The sequence below is a fragment of the Electrophorus electricus genome, chromosome 14 (assembly GCF_013358815.1).
Source record: "Electrophorus electricus isolate fEleEle1 chromosome 14, fEleEle1.pri, whole genome shotgun sequence".
Taxonomy (NCBI): domain Eukaryota; kingdom Metazoa; phylum Chordata; class Actinopteri; order Gymnotiformes; family Gymnotidae; genus Electrophorus; species Electrophorus electricus.
Genome location: NC_049548.1, coordinates 12,005,001 through 12,022,405, shown reverse-complemented (window position 1 = coordinate 12,022,405; position 17,405 = coordinate 12,005,001). Strand labels below are relative to the sequence as shown.

Genomic DNA, 17,405 nt, shown 5'->3' with positions numbered 1-17,405 from the left:
CGATCTGAGGTGTCGCTGCAACCTATGATCTTACATAGCACTTTTTAAATAGAATACAACAGGAATACATTTGCAAGATTATTTTGTTGTCTCCACGTTACAATAATTTAGATTTAGGTTTGTAAACAGCGGTAGCTCTCACCCTTCAAGGAAATGCCGAAAGCATCGTGGCTGAGGTTCATCACTAGTGTTTAACCAGAGCAAGTCCAAAACCAGACACTACCTCAGAATGTGATACCGCAGTCTCTTCATACGTGTGCATGCTGTATGAATGCATGGCCTCATATGACCTGTGCCCATTTTATGAATGCGTGACCTCGCATGACCCATGCATGTCATATGAATGCATGACCTCGCGTGACCCGTGCATGTCATATGAATGCATCTCGCTGCACCACCCACAGACACACCTGGGTCATTCATGGTCCGTGTCAATGATATTGTAATGTCAGGAACTTGAAACGGGTACCATGCATACGCAATGACTAAATATTATTTTGTAAACCTGGTTAGCTCCGGATAACAGCACTTGAGAGTTTGAAAATAAGCTTATTTTACGACTTTATTCCTTTTGCCCTTGTAGGAGCACGCTGTGTCTGCTAAAGTGATGTATGTGACCAGGTGCTCTCCCCCTGTGGCGATGGTTCTAGATCAGTCGTGTACAGAGCACTAATACAGCACTATATGCTTACGTCCCTGGTTCCTAGTAATAGCATCAAATATAGCAAGTGCAGATGTGCATTTGGCTCCTGTCTTCCTGCTAATGCTGCATCTGCTAGCCATTGTGTTCTGCAGTTTAAGCTCCACTTACAATGTCACGCCACTTCTGAGGACTTGAATCCTCCCATGAAGCTTGGCCGTTAGGTGCCCGTAGGCACTCGGTGGTGGTAGCAAGTGACAGCTGAGATTCATGATTCCACATAGAGTGATTTTCACTGCAGCAGTCGGTGGTTGTTGCCTCCATGACTTGTAAGTGACCTGTTTGTCTGAAGCCACTGGAGACCTCTGATCTGTCTTTGAAGTTCTGTCCAACACCACGTGTGGAGAAAAAGCGTTTATTGGCTTCAGCTGACGACCGAAAGTGAAATGGATCAGATTACAGCGAAGTGAAAGACTCGTTTGAGATGGGTATACGTGAAGAGTCTGCTTGGTAGCGAGAGGGGAGAGTGCATCTATGTTTTCTCTCTCCTGCGATGCCGCTGGGATTGACTTCTCTGGCGTGGGAGAGAGGTTTCTGCTGCCGTAGTTCTGCATGTGGACAGGCTGAGGGAACCAGAGCTGATGTGGGTTATACGGCTACAGCATAACGCTGTGTTCTCGCAATAGCCAATTTTCTGTGAGGATTCAGAAATGAAGAAATTTCTGAGCACAAAGAAATAATGTTTAATGTCCAGAACATCACACATCAGACCATATATAGTCTTTATATTATCTAATTGGCAGAAGTATCATACCAAATCGAAGGAAACGTTGCTTTATATACTTTCCCAAAGAAAATGATTCTGTTTGGGATGGCAGCTTCCTATTTAAACTTCTTCAAAATGGAATATGTGGGCAAACATTTAAAGTCAATATATTCAAAAGAGCAAATGTGTGGTCATCAGAAAATACAGAACAGATTTCTTCTAGAGTCATGGAGTGATGCAGGGATGTAGTTTAAGTCCTACACTATTTAACATCTGCACGCATGACCTAGCAGCAGGACTGGACCAATCCCACATGCCAGGCCAAACTTTACATGACTCTGGAATCACGTGCTTGCTCTGTGCTGACGACCTCGTGCTAAAGTCACTCACTGAACAAGGTTTCCAGCAAAGCCTGTCACTCCTACAGCAGTACTGCCAGTGTCTCAGCAAGACAAGAATCATGACTTTCCAGAACAGATCCAGATCTCAGGAAAAGAGATATCAGTTTACCTACAGAGGACAAATGTTAAAACACAACACAAGCTATACTTACCTGGGTACTGAAATGAACTCTTTGGGGAGTTTCGGTTGGGTCTTTACCCCCACAAATGCACATACAACACAGAGCAGAACTGGGTCTTTACCCCCTACACATGCACATACAACATAGCAATAAAATACTGAATATCATTCCATTTAGATGAAGCACATTCAATGAAGTACAAAAATGATCTAAAAGAGCAAGACAAACTAAAATGCTACTGATCCTTAAAATATACCATCAGTCTGGCGCATTATGTAAATATGAAACATGCACATGAAAGGAACGCACCAACAAAATCTAGAATGAAGTGACCACAGCCTGGAAGTGGAAAGAGGCGGATCTATAACATACCGCATCTACAGCATAAAAAACAAGAGGACAGACTGTGTAGGCAGTGTGATTGAATGGAAATAGAAGATACAGCTGCATTGTTTTGCCTAAAATATAAATTAATAAGAGAAAAAAATCTGAACATTAACAATTTGTTCAGTTCACTTTGAGGCTGATGAACGTGCGGAGACAATCAGCACGTGTGTCTCAGCGCTGCAGCATTTAACAAAGCAGATTAAAAACACTTCCTTTCTAAGATACTTTTATACACACAGCGCTAGTCTGCTTTTCTGTTGGTTTATTCGTTTATTTATTTATTTTCTTAAATTATTATTTTTTTTTTTACACAAATTTGAAGCAACAAAGCAACGTTTGCTTTGGAAAACTGTTTCATCAAAGTTAATAAAAGGAAATGGACTGATGGTGAGCATGTTGTGTAGAACACGGCGTGTAGAACCGTGTGTGTGGTGTTACACACCTCTCTGCAACCCAGCTACCGCATTATCACATTCTCTCTTTCTGTTCCTCTCCATCTCTTTCTCCTCTCTTTCTCTCTATCCTTCCCTTACTCTCTCTCTCTCTCCCCCTCTCCCCTCCAGCTCTTACTCTCAGTAGAGACAAAGCACATTAGATCTTTAAAGGTGCCAGTACATATTTAGATCGCTGCTAAAATAAGCGTCTCCTTATAAAATCATGAGTGTGTGAGTGTGGGTGTGTGTATGTGTAGGTGTGTGTGTGTAGGTGTGTGTGTGAGTGAGTGAGTGTAGGTGTGTGAGTGTGTGTGAGTGTAGGTGTGTGAGTGTGTAGGGGTGTGTGTGTGTGTGTGTGTGTGTAGGGGGGTGTGTGTGTGTGTGTGTGTGTGAGTGTAGGTCGGTGAGTGAGTGTGTGTGCGCGCAGCACATCAGTACAGGCAAGGCAAAGGCGAGCACGCAGCGAGAGATTAAGGAGGAGGAACGTGAGGAAGAAGCGACTCTGCTCCCCGCCGCACACTGCCACATCTGTCAGCACACACTGCTGTCGCTCATAGCGAATCAATCGTGTCCCTAAAAAAGCCCACGCCGCGCGCCAGCTGCTTTAGTACGGGATTCTTCGGGATCTTTGCGTTTATTATCCGTGGTCTGTTTTATGCCGTTTCCCCTGACACCGGTGTTGTTTGTCAAAATGTAGCATTAACTCTGCTGAGCAGATGTACAAGGGCTGCAGCTCCCGTTTAATCACGTCTGTAGCTCCGTCCCGTGCGGCGACAGACCCTCCTTCAGCCTGACTGAGGAAGAGGAGCCGGCTGGCGGAGGCTGTGTTTATTCCTGCCACGTGTGCCGTCTCCTGCCCATCTCGCCGTCTCCCGAATATTTCACTGCACCAGGATTACTAGAGCAAAGCGCAAGAGAGAGAAGGAGAGAAGGATTCTTAGAAGGCAGCAGCTGAGTCACAGGGTAGCGTAAGAGTTTACACACAGAGGAAGACAGAGCATATGATGACAGTCAGCCAGTCACAGGAAGCACTGATAGTTGGTGGCACAGTGTTTGACCCTCCCCCTCATAGTTTTGGAGTCAGAGAGTGAGAACCAGGGGGGTGCACATATGCAAGTGCAGTGTGTGCGCATGCGTGTGTACGCACATGCGTACCGTTAGCAGGTGTGCCTGTGTGACTGCTTGCTGCGAGCTCAGTGGATGTGAGTCGCTGCGAGGTGAAGTTTGCTCAAACAGCCATGTCAGGCCCCAACACAGATTTCTGCTTCAGCCATGCACATTCTACCGTCTCACTCTGTTATCAGGTAAGACTTGCAACACACACACACACACGGACATGCACACGTACACGCCCACATACACCTTCCACGGATCTGTGGGTTGGGTGCTCCTTGGCTGGGCAGCATTGCGGTACTCCACGTGTCTGAGAGCTTGTAATGCTTTTCCACCGTGGTGCTGCTGACTCAAATGAGCAAAAGAACTCTTTGAAGTTGTTGGGTTGTTCTGTGAGAAGGCATCTGTGTGTGAGTGGGGGCGCCACCAAACATCAAGGTGATCTCTGAACATTTCATCTAGCCGAGAAAGCTGTGGGAAGGACGACTACTTAAATCATTCAATCTGGGACACACTCGGAATCTTTTTTATTTCCACTCCACTCAGCCAGAATGAATCTTGTACCCAGATTTGTGGACAGAGTGCTGGTGAGATACGTGTGCTTGCAGAGTGGGAGTTGCACATGCTCTGGGAAGCTGACCTGTGAAGGGAGCGCTATGCCAATTACGAATTAACATAGCTCCTCTATTTGGGTGTGAAATCATTGATGTATTCTGGGAATTAAAGGGCAGACATGCTATAGATATATATCTGTGTGTGTGTGTGTGTGTGTGTGTGTGTGTGTATATATATATATATATATATATATATATATATATATATATATATATATATATATATTTACTATAACTTACTATAAAACTACAACCTGTATATATAAAAAAAATTGTAACGACACAGGATGTTTTAGACAGAGGTCCTTCATCAACTGTCCAAATGAATTGCTTATATTTAGATTGGCTGTAGTCTATATATGTCCGTGTCTATTAATCTGATATTCATTTATTCATGTGCCTAGCCAAGCATCCTTTGAGGTCTGTAGTTAATCAATCAGAATAGAACAACACAAAGTATCTTTCATTTTTCATTTTTATTGTTCTCTCTCTCTGCTTCTCTTTCAGTGTTGCTCCATCTCTTCTGCAGTCGTTTAAATGTGGCACACTAACAAAGTGCTTTGTCTTTGAGGAAGATAAACTCCTGTTTTTAAACTACTGTTGATATTCTGCAGTATTTGAAGCCTTTCCCCATGTTAGGGACTGTCCTTCATGATGCCTGTTTAAAATGGGAAATCCACCTTTATGCTGTCTGACTCTGACTGGCTAGAAGTCCCGACAGAGCAGCTTCTGCTGAAGCCTTGGCTCGGGACTTCTGGAAGGTTAGAAGGTTAGGCTGGAAGATGATTGACAGGTATATCAGTGAAGCTACATTCAACAGTGAATCAGAGACATTCTGCTGGAGGTGACGGGGATCTAGAGGGACATGGGAGACGGAGACCTTCAGAGGACCAAGCAGCTTTGACATTCCTTTCACATACGCATGTAGACTGTTGTATGAGATATGGATGCTTTTCCAGTACAGGTTTGATGAAACATTGGAATGAAATCTGCAGTTTAGTCAACTAAGACCAGAGGTACACTCAGCTGCAGCCATTTGTGTGGTTTAGCTATGCCTATGTGAAGAAAAGTGGCATTTTGTGGGTGTGAGTGTGTGGGTGTGTGGATGTGGGTGTGTGTGCAAGCACTTGTTTTGGTGTGTGTCCTTGCGGTCGTGTGTGTGTGTGTGTGTGTGTGTGTGTGTGTGTGTGTGTGTGTGTGCTTTTCAAGGTTAGGCAATGCATGCATCTTGTTTTTATCATCCCTTGCAGTTAGATGAGAGACTGTATTAAATTCAGCCAAGATTCAATAAGACGCGGAGAGCCAGGACTCTGCTTCAAAGGCACATCACTCTGATGGCACTGGGGCGGGGCGTGCACCAGGCGCCTGGCATTTGGGCAGAGCCGTCTTGGGTAATCCTCTCCCAGTGGAGGGAGAGCGGCGGGCTGGGCACCCGGGCCCCTGGGGCCAACACTGCTCTCGACTGCGGTGGTGGAGCCGGTGTGCTGAGGGGACAGGACAGGAAGGTTCAGACCTGAGCTGCATGAATTATGCACCACCGTTTGAGCCTTAAAGTCCTTGTGCGCTCTCAAACTGCTGTATTTATGTCATTTTCTCTCTCTCTCTCTCTCTCTCTCTCTCTTTCTCTCTCTCCCTTTCCCTCTCTGTAGGTGGCTCGATGGCCCGAAAAGGAAGAGGAAGAACAGTCAGTGTTCGGTGAAGAGCATGTCTGGTAAGAGCACCCCCCGCCCCCACATGCCATAATGGTCAGGGGTGCGCTAAACGTCGCGTTCTCGTCCTGCACGTCGCCTTTCACGCTGCGCTTCCCCGATGGGCTCACAGGAAATCCAGCTGAGAGGGTTGTGACCGGCTCCCAGAAGCCCCCTCAACCTCCACCCGCCCCTCTGCCTCTCGGCAGGCGGAGGGTGAGCGCACGCGCGGGGGCCGTAGCCGCGGATCACTCCCGCCTCTGTCTTTCTGCTCTCGGGCTGATATTTATCGCCCGCACTCGGGAGGAGTAGGAACCTACATCACATCTGTCATCTGCGCGAATAAATCCCTCTCCGTTTCTCTCCCTCTGCACGGCAGAATGCATGACACGAGAGAGGGAACGAGAGAGAGAGCGAGAGCGAGCGAATGAGGGGCGGAACGGGGTGAGAAGGATAGAGAGAGGGTGAGAGGGTAAAGGAGAGTTCTGCAGAATTCCGCATTCTCTCAGCAGGTCGTCAAGCTCCTGCCTGGGTCATATGTTAAACACATCAGTGGGAGAAGGTGCATGTGCGTGTGTGTGGGGGTGCACTTGTGTGTGCCTGTGTGATGTGTATGGGGGATGTGTGTGCATGCACATGGGCATGAAAGGAGGAATTATAAGGCATCGCTTCCTGGCCTTGTTTGCGCGCGCGTGTGTTTCTCTTCTGATCATTTGAATATATATAACGCTCCCTGTAATTAACCGTGCAGAGTCTGTTGGCATGTGCGCAGACCTGCGTGGTCATGCTTTGGCTACACCTCGTTACAGTGATGTTGCAGGATTGGGGAGTGACAGCACAGTGATGGCAGCTCTTTTTACAGAGCTAATGTCATTACACCCTTCACTGCACCCGTCACTGAATTGGTTTTATTTAAGACGCCTTGCCTGCAGGCGGCCGGTTTACGGCGGTTTCTGTAATAACTTTGCATCGGCAGCTGTCCTACCTGCAGGTATGTTCACTTTATCCACTGACTGATCAGTGGCTTGAAGCCTGCAGAGCAGATGTGCAGGGTTTGAGCCAGGTGGCCACGAGGCAGGTGGGCATGGGGGCAGGTGGGCATGGGGGCAGGTGGGCATGGGGGCAGGTGGGCCAGAGGGCAGGTGGGCCCGGGGCAGGTGGGCCCGGGGCAGGTGGGCACGGGGCCTTTCTTTCCTTATTCTGGCCTGGAAAGGGCCTGTGTGGTATGTGTGAAACAGACCGCACCTCCCTAACTGACTCCATGGAAAGCCTGTGGCATGTGGTTTGTTGTTTGCGTGCTCCAGCTGCCTCAAAGCCTGAGAGAGAGAGAGAAACAGGCTTGTATACTCATTCAGTTCAAATTCAAATAGTTTTATTAGTATAAATTGTAATTAAGAACTGTAGCCAAATGATTCTTATTAATAGTTTGTGTGTAGGTGTGTATTTTAATCTGTATGAAAAAATGAAAAGAAATAAAATCTAATAGATTCATATACAGTATACACTGGAGACACAAATACATATACTTTAATACATGATTGTACACACGTGCGTGTGTGTGTGTGTGTGTGTGTGTGTGTGTGTGTGTGTGTGTGTGTGTGTGTGTGTGTGTGTGTATACACACACTTTTATATATTGCACATATGTTGTACTCTGCTATATCATAGATGTGGCATACAAATACCTACATATACACACACACACTTTTATATACTGCACATACATTGTCCTCTGCTATATCATAAACGTGGCGCACACACACACACACACACACACACACACTAACTTTTATATACTGCACATACATTGTCCTCTGCTATATCATAAACGTGGCGCGCACACACACACACACACACACACACACTAACTTTTATATACTGCACATACATTGTCCTCTGCTATATCATAGATGTGGCGCGCACACACACACACACACACTAACTTTTATATACTGCACATACATTGTCCTCTGCTATATCATAAACGTGGCGCACACACACACACACACTAACTTTTATATACTGCACATTCATTGTCCTCTGCTATATCATAAACGTGGCGCACACACACACACACACACACACACACACACACACACACACACACACTAACTTTTATATACTGCACATACGTTGTCCTCTGCTATATCATAAACGTGGCGCGCACACACACACACACTAACTTTTATATACTGCACATACGTTGTCCTCTGCTATATCATAGATGTGGCGCACACACACACACACACACACTAACTTTTATATACTGCACATACGTTGTCCTCTGCTATATCATAAACGTGGCGCACACACACACACACACTAACTTTTATATACTGCACATTCATTGTCCTCTGCTATATCATAAACGTGGCGCACACACACACACACACACACACACACACACACACTAACTTTTATATACTGCACATACGTTGTCCTCTGCTATATCATAAACGTGGCGCACACACACACACACACTAACTTTTATATACTGCACATACGTTGTCCTCTGCTATATCATAGATGTGGCGCGCACACACACACACACACACACACACACACTAACTTTTATATACTGCACATACATTGTCCTCTGCTATATCATAAACGTGGCGCACACACACACACACACACACACACACACACTAACTTTTATATACTGCACATACGTTGTCCTCTGCTATATCATAAACGTGGCGCACACACACACACACACTAACTTTTATATACTGCACATACGTTGTCCTCTGCTATATCATAGATGTGGCGCGCACACACACACACACACACACACACTAACTTTTATATACTGCACATACATTGTCCTCTGCTATATCATAGATGTGGCATACACTCACACGCTCACACTCTCACTCTGACACTCACACGCACACAGTGCATCTCTCCATCATCCCTTCTGTCTATCACCATCTTACTCTCAACACCTCACTCTCCCAAACTGATATCCTCTCACCTTCACTGCTTCTCACTTTCTTTGTCTGTCTCTCTCTCTCTCTCTCTCTCTCTCTCTCTCCTTAAGGCCAAAGCTCTCACTAGTTCTCTTTGTATCTTTATAGGCAAACTAACTGTAATAAGGGCAGTAGTGTTGGGAACAGCCCCTCTCTCTCCCTGTCGGAGGAAGGGTCTTTATGGCAGCTGGAGCAGGCTATTTAACGCTACTAACCCTGCAGACTTGTGCTCTCCTTTCATCTGCTAGGCTAGTGCAGGTTCTAGTAGGTAGTTCACTATGGGGCTTGTGGTCTGTAGTAAAAACGTTGCAGTTATTCGCTTTATTGCTTGGAGTGTCTAAGAATGAAATATGTGAAGCCATCACATGTGACAGCTTGCATTCACTATCTGGATTATATGAGCAGAATTATCTTGTGTCTGCATGTTAACCCTCCATGTTCCGTGTGTGTGTGTGTGTGTGTGTGTGTGTGTGTGTGTGTGTGTGTGTGTGCGTGTGTGTGTTTGTGTGCCTGCATTTGTGCGTGTGTGAGAGAGGGAGGGAGTAAGAGAGAGGTAGAGGGAGTGTGTGTGTGTGTGTGTGTGTGTGTGTGTGTGTGTGTGTGTGTGTGTGTGTGTGTGTGTGTGCGTGCGTGCGCGCGTGTGTGTGTGTTAACTCCCTGTTTGCTGAGCTGAACAGTATGCAGAGTACACACACGTGTACATTCAGCAAAGGAGGGGGAAGGGTGTGTGTGAAGGGAGCTCAGTGAGGCGGCGGGTGAAGGCCGAGGTCTGACCAGGTGCCGTGTTACACACTCTGGGATTTAATTAAGAATGAACAGGCCATACCAATGATTTGTGTGTGTTAACTCCTCCTATCTTCTGTGTTGTAGGGTACATCCCCAGTTATCTAGAGAAGGATGAGCCATGTGTGGTGTGTGGAGACAAGGCCACAGGCTACCACTACCGCTGCATCACCTGTGAGGGTTGCAAGGTGGGCACACACACACACACACACACACACACACACACACACACACACCAACACCAACACCCACAGTAGCAAAGGCAGAAGTCAGCAGTCACACCCAGCTGCAATCACACACTCAGAGGCAACAGATAAGAAGCTACAGAAGAGCCATAAAAGTCTCTATCCTCCGCGTTCTCGCTGGTTGGACTTCTGGACAGTCAGCGCTGTAATGCTGTAACACTGACGTGCTACCAGAGCACTGCAGGCCTACCCTCAGCTCCATCACGTCTGACGGGAAGGTAGGCCCCTCCTCCTGCTGCCCTTATCCCAGAAAGGTCATAGCAGACTGCCGTTTAACACCCGTGTGTTTGACCTGGGTCCAAGGTCAGATCCAAAACCACAAGACCAAAAGCATCCATCGTCCATGCAGCCGGTTCCTGTACATTTCTGCACATATCCAAATAAACATGAACTCTGACCTTTCTTTGCGATGTGCAGCTTGGCACTGTGGTGTGAGTACGGTGCTGTGAGGACATGAGGCAAGAGAGCCACCACGTCTGGAATGGGCTCCGACAGCTCGGCTGGCATGGATCTAAACCTGCTCCCATCATGCTGCCCGGGCTCCATCCCGCCTTGCCGAGTCGGGACCCTCCTGCGCTCACGCACACGCTGATCCTGGGTGGGCCCGTGACCGCACGCTGCTCCGGTGTTGGCAGAGCGGCGACATGCTCACCGCACCGTAACCTGTCTTTAAGCCAACTCAAAGACTAAACCCGGGGGGAAGGGTAATTCGCCACGGTGTGTGTCCGGTTCACAAGAGCTGTGGGTACCCGCCACAGCACACGTTAAAGAACCACCGCTCCGCTGTTTGGGCTCAGAATACTGCAGGAGCCTTGCGCGGCGATCGTGGCCTTCGCTGTCCGTGTGGTGAATACCGCGGTGCTTCATTCTGTGCCCTGCTGCTGTTCCGCACTTTCGCTTTAGCTTCAAAGCGATCTGCAAGCCGAAAAGAAGTGTGTCAGTGTGTGTGTGTCAGTGTGTGTGTGTCAGTGTGTGTGTGTCAGTGTGTGTGTGTGTGTGGGCTGTCCAGTGACGGCATCCGTGCAGCTCTGTTATTCTCACACACAGGAAGCAGCCAGAGCTGATGGACTGCAGTCCTCTGATCTTGAATGTCTCTGTCTCTCTCTTCTACCTCCGTCTGATCTCTCTGTATGTGGGGGTTTGTGTATGTGCGTCTGGAGGACAGATTGAGTAACATCGCTCACCCTGTTAATGCCGCTCTCCTCCGACCAGCCTACTGAATGCCAAGAAGCAGATAGAGATCAGGGAAACACATTTATAGATATGAGTTGCTTTTAATAGCAGGTGACACACTGGGACTGAATAAACCTCGCTCTCTCTCTCGCTCTCGCTCTCTCACTCTCACTCTCACTCTCTCTCTCTCTCTCTCTCTCTCTCTCTCTCTCTCTCTCTCTCTCTCTCTCAGGGTTTTTTCCGGCGCACCATTCAGAAGAACCTGCACCCCTCCTACTCGTGCAAATACGATGGCTGTTGCATCATCGACAAGATCACCCGCAACCAGTGCCAGCTGTGCCGCTTCAGGAAGTGCATCGCCGTGGGCATGGCCATGGACCGTGAGTGACCATACGCGCGCGGCCGCTCCCCCACGCTTCCAGCCACACTCCATCTCCCCTGTCCGTCGCTTCCATGGCTCCACGGGGCTCTGCCCCTCCTCCAGGCCCCGTGGCGTTGCTTTGTTCGCTGCCTTCCATCCCGCGCCTTTGGAGCATGCTGGGTCTCCCTCACTGCCCACTCGATTTGTGATTTGTGGTCTCCGTGGTTTCCGGCTGCTACATTTTTCCTCCCTCCTTCATTTCTTCCTGGTCCACTCTGTTAAGTGTTTTCAGTTATTTGATTTATCGGAGCCTCCTGATGTGTATATATCATCACGCTACTCTTTGTCTCGCTGGCTTCCTTTTTCATTTTTAATTTTTTACTTAAATCTTTTATTCTTTGTTCTCCTCGTTCTGTCGTTCTCCGTTATTCTTTTTCCTTTCTTCCCTTTCTCTCGCTCACCCTCTGCTCTCTCTCGCGCTCTCTCTCTCTCTCTCTCCACAGTGGTATTGGATGAGGCTAAGCGGGTTGCGAAGCGCCGTCTGATCGAGGAGAACCGAGAGAGGAGGAGGAAGGAGGAGATGGTGAAGACGCTGCAGAACCGGCCCGAGCCCACGGGCTCTGAGTGGGAGCTCATCCACATGGTGACGGAGGCGCATCGCCACACCAACGCACAGGGCTCCCACTGGAAACAGAAGCGCAAGTTTTTGGTGAGCGACACAGTCTGTGCATAGGCTGTGTGAAAGAGTGTGTGTGTGTGTGTGTGCGCGTGTGTGCGCGTGTGTGCGCGTGTGTGTGCGTGCGTGTGTGTGCGCGTGCGTGCGCGTGTGTGTGCGCGTGTGTGTGCGCGTGCGCGCGCCTGTGTGTGCGCGTGCGCGTGTGCGTGCGTGCGCGTGTGTGCGCGCGTGTGTGTGCGCGTGCGTGTGTGTGTGCGCGTGCGCGCGTGTGTGCGCCCGTGTGTGTGCGTGCGTGTGTGCGCGCGCGTGTGTGTCAGTCACCTGGTGAAGCAGGTGGAGAATGTTGCTAGAAACATGAAGGTCATGGGTTTAATTCCCTGGATGTTCTTGTACTGCCATACTGGTAAACAAGTATGTCTTCTGTACAAGAGCGTTTGCCACATTCCATGAATGTCAGTGTGGGGGTTTTGTATGTCAGTGAGACACACACACACACACACACACACACACACACCCACTTTGTGTGCTCTGACGAAAATTTCAGGAAAGCAAAAAATCTCAGATGTGGGGATATTTGGCATTCATGCGTGTCTTAATGAGGGAGGGGCCTTTTTAAACAGAAAACGGAGTCAGACTATCTGCACATTTTCTTCTTCATAAGAGTAAGTTTACTAACACAGCATTGTTGAGCTACCAATCCACATGGTTGGAAAATCTCCAGAGGAGTGGACGGTGGATCTTTGTTGCTTTTGATTGCTAAATGTATTTAATTGCCTGCTGATGTTTTCTGAGCCGGTCTACACAGCCGGTGTGAGTGTTGGACTACGGGTGTGTGTCTGTGTGTGCGTGCACATATGTGCGTAGCATCTGTCAGTAAGGATTATCCCATTCTAGCTCATTCCAAGGCTATCAACATGAACTCCTCCTCCCATATTGAATAAACCGCATGAAAAATAAAATAGAAACATCAGATACACGCAGTGGGTGGAGGGGTGGGGTTGAGTGACAGACGTGCAGCTACTGTGTAAGCAAAACAATGAAATATGGAGTCACACAAGATCCTTTGCTAGTAACCCTCTGTGGGCTGGGCTTAACCTTTGGCTCCGTCGTCACCGCACTTTCGAACCCGTGCTCCGGTCCGGCCTCAGCGGTACACCGGGCCCAGCTCATCTTAAGCCACAGTAAAGCTCCACTTAAGTTATCCCATTAAAAGATTCAGCGTAGTTTAAGACAGGGTAAAACCCATCTTATCCTAATCCATTGTTAAGGGGGGAACAAAAACCCCTGCGTATCTTAACCTATGGTGAGACCCATATATTAACCCTTTATTAAACCTGAACCTTTGGTAACCCATCTTCGTTTAACCCATTCTAAAACCCATCTTCGTTATATCTCTGTTATGACCCGTGCTCCTATGGAGGTGTCAAAGTGCACGAGGGGCCCCTGTGAATGTGTACCACTGTGCGAGTGCTAGTTGGCGCTGTAGGCAGCACACTGCTATTATTGTGGCTGTTAGCCGTGAGGTGAAGAGGGTGTTGAACTGGAGGTACGGCTACCACACCTAAGACTCTAACAACAATAGCGGGCCTTGAGGAAGACTCCGGTGCTCCTGTCTCTGGATCGCTCTCTTCCACTGTCCCAGCGGACACAGATCGCTAGCCTACTCAATCTCTGACACGTTCTTCCTTCCTCCCGGGCCCCTTCCGCTCTCCCCATCCCATGTCTTCTCCCTCTCATCCCTGAGGCCTTCTGGAACGGTACGTACCACTGTGGGGGGGTTTACGGACCAGACGGCAGCGGCTGTGGAGCTGTCTGTAAGTGCGCAGAAGTCAGCCTCCAGCCTGACGCGCGTGGACGCGCGCTGTTCTGAGCACCGCGTCCTGCTTGTCCATAGCCAGTGCTGCCACGTTGAACGCGCTGAGGCCAAACCACCCCACCACCCCCACACCGCCCTTCTGTTTCTTTTCCTCTAACATGACAGGCGACAGGGTGACTTCGCTGCCCGTGTGTCGCGCCACGCTCCCCAGAGCACGAGGCCGTTACCCAGCCACAGCTTCCACCGTGCTTTTCCGTTCCCATCAGCTCTGGTTAGATGATATCTGGTTCCCCTGGATGTCTAAACGTGTCTCTAACCACCCACCTCTGTGTGCTGGTCCAAGCCCGAGGACATCGGCCAGTCGCCGGTGGCTCCCACGTCGGATGGGGACAAAGTGGACCTGGAGGCCTTCAGCGAGTTCACCAAGATCATCACGCCTGCCATCACACGTGTTGTTGACTTTGCCAAAAAACTGCCCATGTTTTCCGAGGTGAGTTCCCACTGCGCATGGGTGTGTGTGTGTGTTTGTGGGTGCACGTCTGCCACAGCCTGCTAATTCTAGTATGCATCTGTGTGCTTGTTCTTGTCTGTGTGTGCGCGCGCGTATGCATGCGTGCTCATTGTAGCGTGCGCGCGATTTGTCGGCCCTGTATTCGTGTCTTGCTCGCGTCTTTTTGTGTCTGCATACCTGGAGGCATGGCTGAGTCATTCTGATCAGTACTCCAGGCGTTTGTGTGTTGTGGTAAGGGGCTTGGTTTCGTGGGTCTTTGCCTGAGTGTGTGTTTTCTGCTGCCTAATTAGCTTTTGTTATGTGGCTTGTCGGTGGTGTAATAACTTTATTACCCAGTCTCACTTTCCCAGAAGCATTGTGGCACTCACTTGTATGAACCTCTGTGGCCGTTTTCCCCTGCTTAGCTGATTGGGGAAAGAGATAATGACAGCGTGGTGGTCTGGGGGCGTGTGTTGGAGTGTGGCGGGGGGGGGGGGGGGGGGTGTTGATGTACGTGTGTGTTGACTGAATTCATGAGTGAAAGCATGTGTTGCTTTGGATCAGTGAAGCGTCTTGGACTGTGTGTGTGCACAACGATGTCAAAAGCGCTATATTAGTCACCACAATGAGACAAACTGTCTATATTTAGCATGCAGCAGTTCTGCTTAAAGCATGAGTGTGTGTGTGTTTCGCCTGGTAGACTACACATCCCACCTATGGCAGGCTCTTTGTTAGTGTCTGCACACTGAATGTACACAGTTCTCCAGCTGCCATTCCACTGCACACTGTCTCTGACCAGAGACCAGCGTCTTATTTCATACCAAACTGACTCATTTTATCATATGCATGTTAAAGCTATGTGGCTTGGTCTTGAAATCACTGTTTTTATATATATCTATAAGCTGTGCACTTCGCTTTCTTTCTCTTTCCCTCTCTCTTTCTATCTCTCACATATATATATATATATATACACACACACACACACATATATTCAGATTCATTAATTTGGCGTTTTAGGTCTACGTGTGTTGTTCGTTTAATAATAATACTATAATAATATGCTAATGGCAAAACTAAAGACAGATGTAATGTGGGTGTGTGTGTGTGTGTGTGTGTGTAGCTGCCTTGCGAGGATCAGATCATCTTGCTGAAAGGTTGCTGTATGGAGATCATGTCTTTGCGTGCCGCTGTACGCTACGACCCTGAGAGTGAGACTCTGACCCTGAGCGGTGAGATGGCGGTCAAACGTGAGCAGCTGAAGAACGGAGGCCTGGGAGTGGTGTCAGACGCCATCTTCGACCTGGGCAAGAGCTTGGCTCAGTTCAACCTGGACGACACAGAGGTGGCCCTGTTGCAGGCCGTGTTGCTTATGAGCTCAGGTGAGCATGTCTGGGCTGCTCCTTCAGGACCTGCTGTCCTGACTCGTGCCTGCAGCCTAGTCATTAGAACATAAATCACCATACTGATGTGGGACCAGCAGCACACTCGCCTCACAACACCTCACAACAGCATATTAAGCAGTGAAATGATTTAAATAGATTTAAGTACTGATTATGCACAGGGCTTAGATTCAATTATGAAAGCTGCCACAGCAAACTGTGACCGTTGCTGTAGCGCGCACACACACACACACACACACACACACACACACACACTGTAGACTGTAGATGACTGTAGTTTCTTTCTCTCTGCCTCTGTCTGTCCGCTCCCTCTCACCTTCATTCCTCTTTTCCAGACCGCTCAGGTCTGACGTGCATGGAGAAGATCGAGAAATGCCAGGAGACGTACCTGCTGGCGTTCGAACACTACATCAACTACCGCAAGCACAACATTCCCCACTTCTGGCCCAAGCTGCTGATGAAGGTGACGGACCTGCGCATGATCGGCGCCTGCCACGCCAGCCGCTTCCTGCACATGAAGGTGGAGTGTCCCACCGAGCTCTTCCCCCCGCTCTTCCTGGAGGTCTTCGAGGACCAGGACGTGTGACGGGGAGAGCGTGTCAGGAGCTCGCGTTTTCACCCCTACCCGTACCGCCGCAACCCCCCCAAACGAACCAGCCTGCACCCCACCCAAGCCCGACGCACCAACCCTCTCCGCGTTGAACTCACCAGCAGCAGGGGCAATGGCAGCGCGGGGCTGTGGGCGGGGCTGGGCTGTGGGCGGGGCTGTGGGCGGGGCTGGTGTTCAGGGGGGGTTCGTTGCTGCGGTTTTATTCAGCTTTTGCTTTTTCGCAGAATGCTCAGTCCCGCCACCTCCCCACACCCCCAGCCAAGACCCCTCCTGCCAGGGAACTTTACAGGTGGCCCTTCTGTCTTCTGCAATGTCTTAGACTGATCTACCTGAACCTCGGCTACACACACACACACACACACACACACACACACACACACACACACACACGGAAATCTAACCTCATCTAAGGACACTTACACACACACACTGCACACTTCTCTCACACAGTCTCTAATGCGCAGCACTCTCGCTGCAGCGTCTGCCACTGGTCCTCCACGGTTGCCTCCTTGCCCCCGTGTGGCCACTTCATCTGTGCAGGCGGCAGAGGAGTTCTGTGCTTACCAGTGGTCCATTAATTTCAGCAGCATAATCAAACCTGGTACCACTACTGATGACGAAAGTCACTCTCTCCTTATTGGCAATATGCTGGGGGCCCCCGTGCTGGGGGCCCCGTGCTGGGGGCCCATGCTAGCGCCGATGTGCACCACTCCTC

At 49.1% G+C, this 17,405-nt stretch overlaps 1 protein-coding gene across 3 annotated transcripts in view; it reads left to right on the top strand.

Annotated features, from left to right (window-relative positions):
* Window positions 1–16,807, top strand: part of thrab (thyroid hormone receptor alpha b) — a 92,463-nt gene extending 75,656 nt beyond the window's left edge. For all 3 annotated transcript variants that reach the window (XM_035533775.1, XM_035533776.1, XM_027008379.2), the window contains 7 exons: window positions 6,127–6,188; window positions 10,007–10,107; window positions 11,570–11,717; window positions 12,202–12,407; window positions 14,534–14,680; window positions 15,801–16,059; window positions 16,416–16,807. In XM_035533775.1, coding sequence (XP_035389668.1) covers window positions 6,127–6,188; window positions 10,007–10,107; window positions 11,570–11,717; window positions 12,202–12,407; window positions 14,534–14,680; window positions 15,801–16,059; window positions 16,416–16,666 — 1,174 coding nt within the window. In that variant the 3' untranslated portion in view covers window positions 16,667–16,807. The remainder of the gene's footprint in view (window positions 1–6,126; window positions 6,189–10,006; window positions 10,108–11,569; window positions 11,718–12,201; window positions 12,408–14,533; window positions 14,681–15,800; window positions 16,060–16,415) is intronic.
* The last annotated feature ends 598 nt before the right edge of the window (window positions 16,808–17,405 follow it).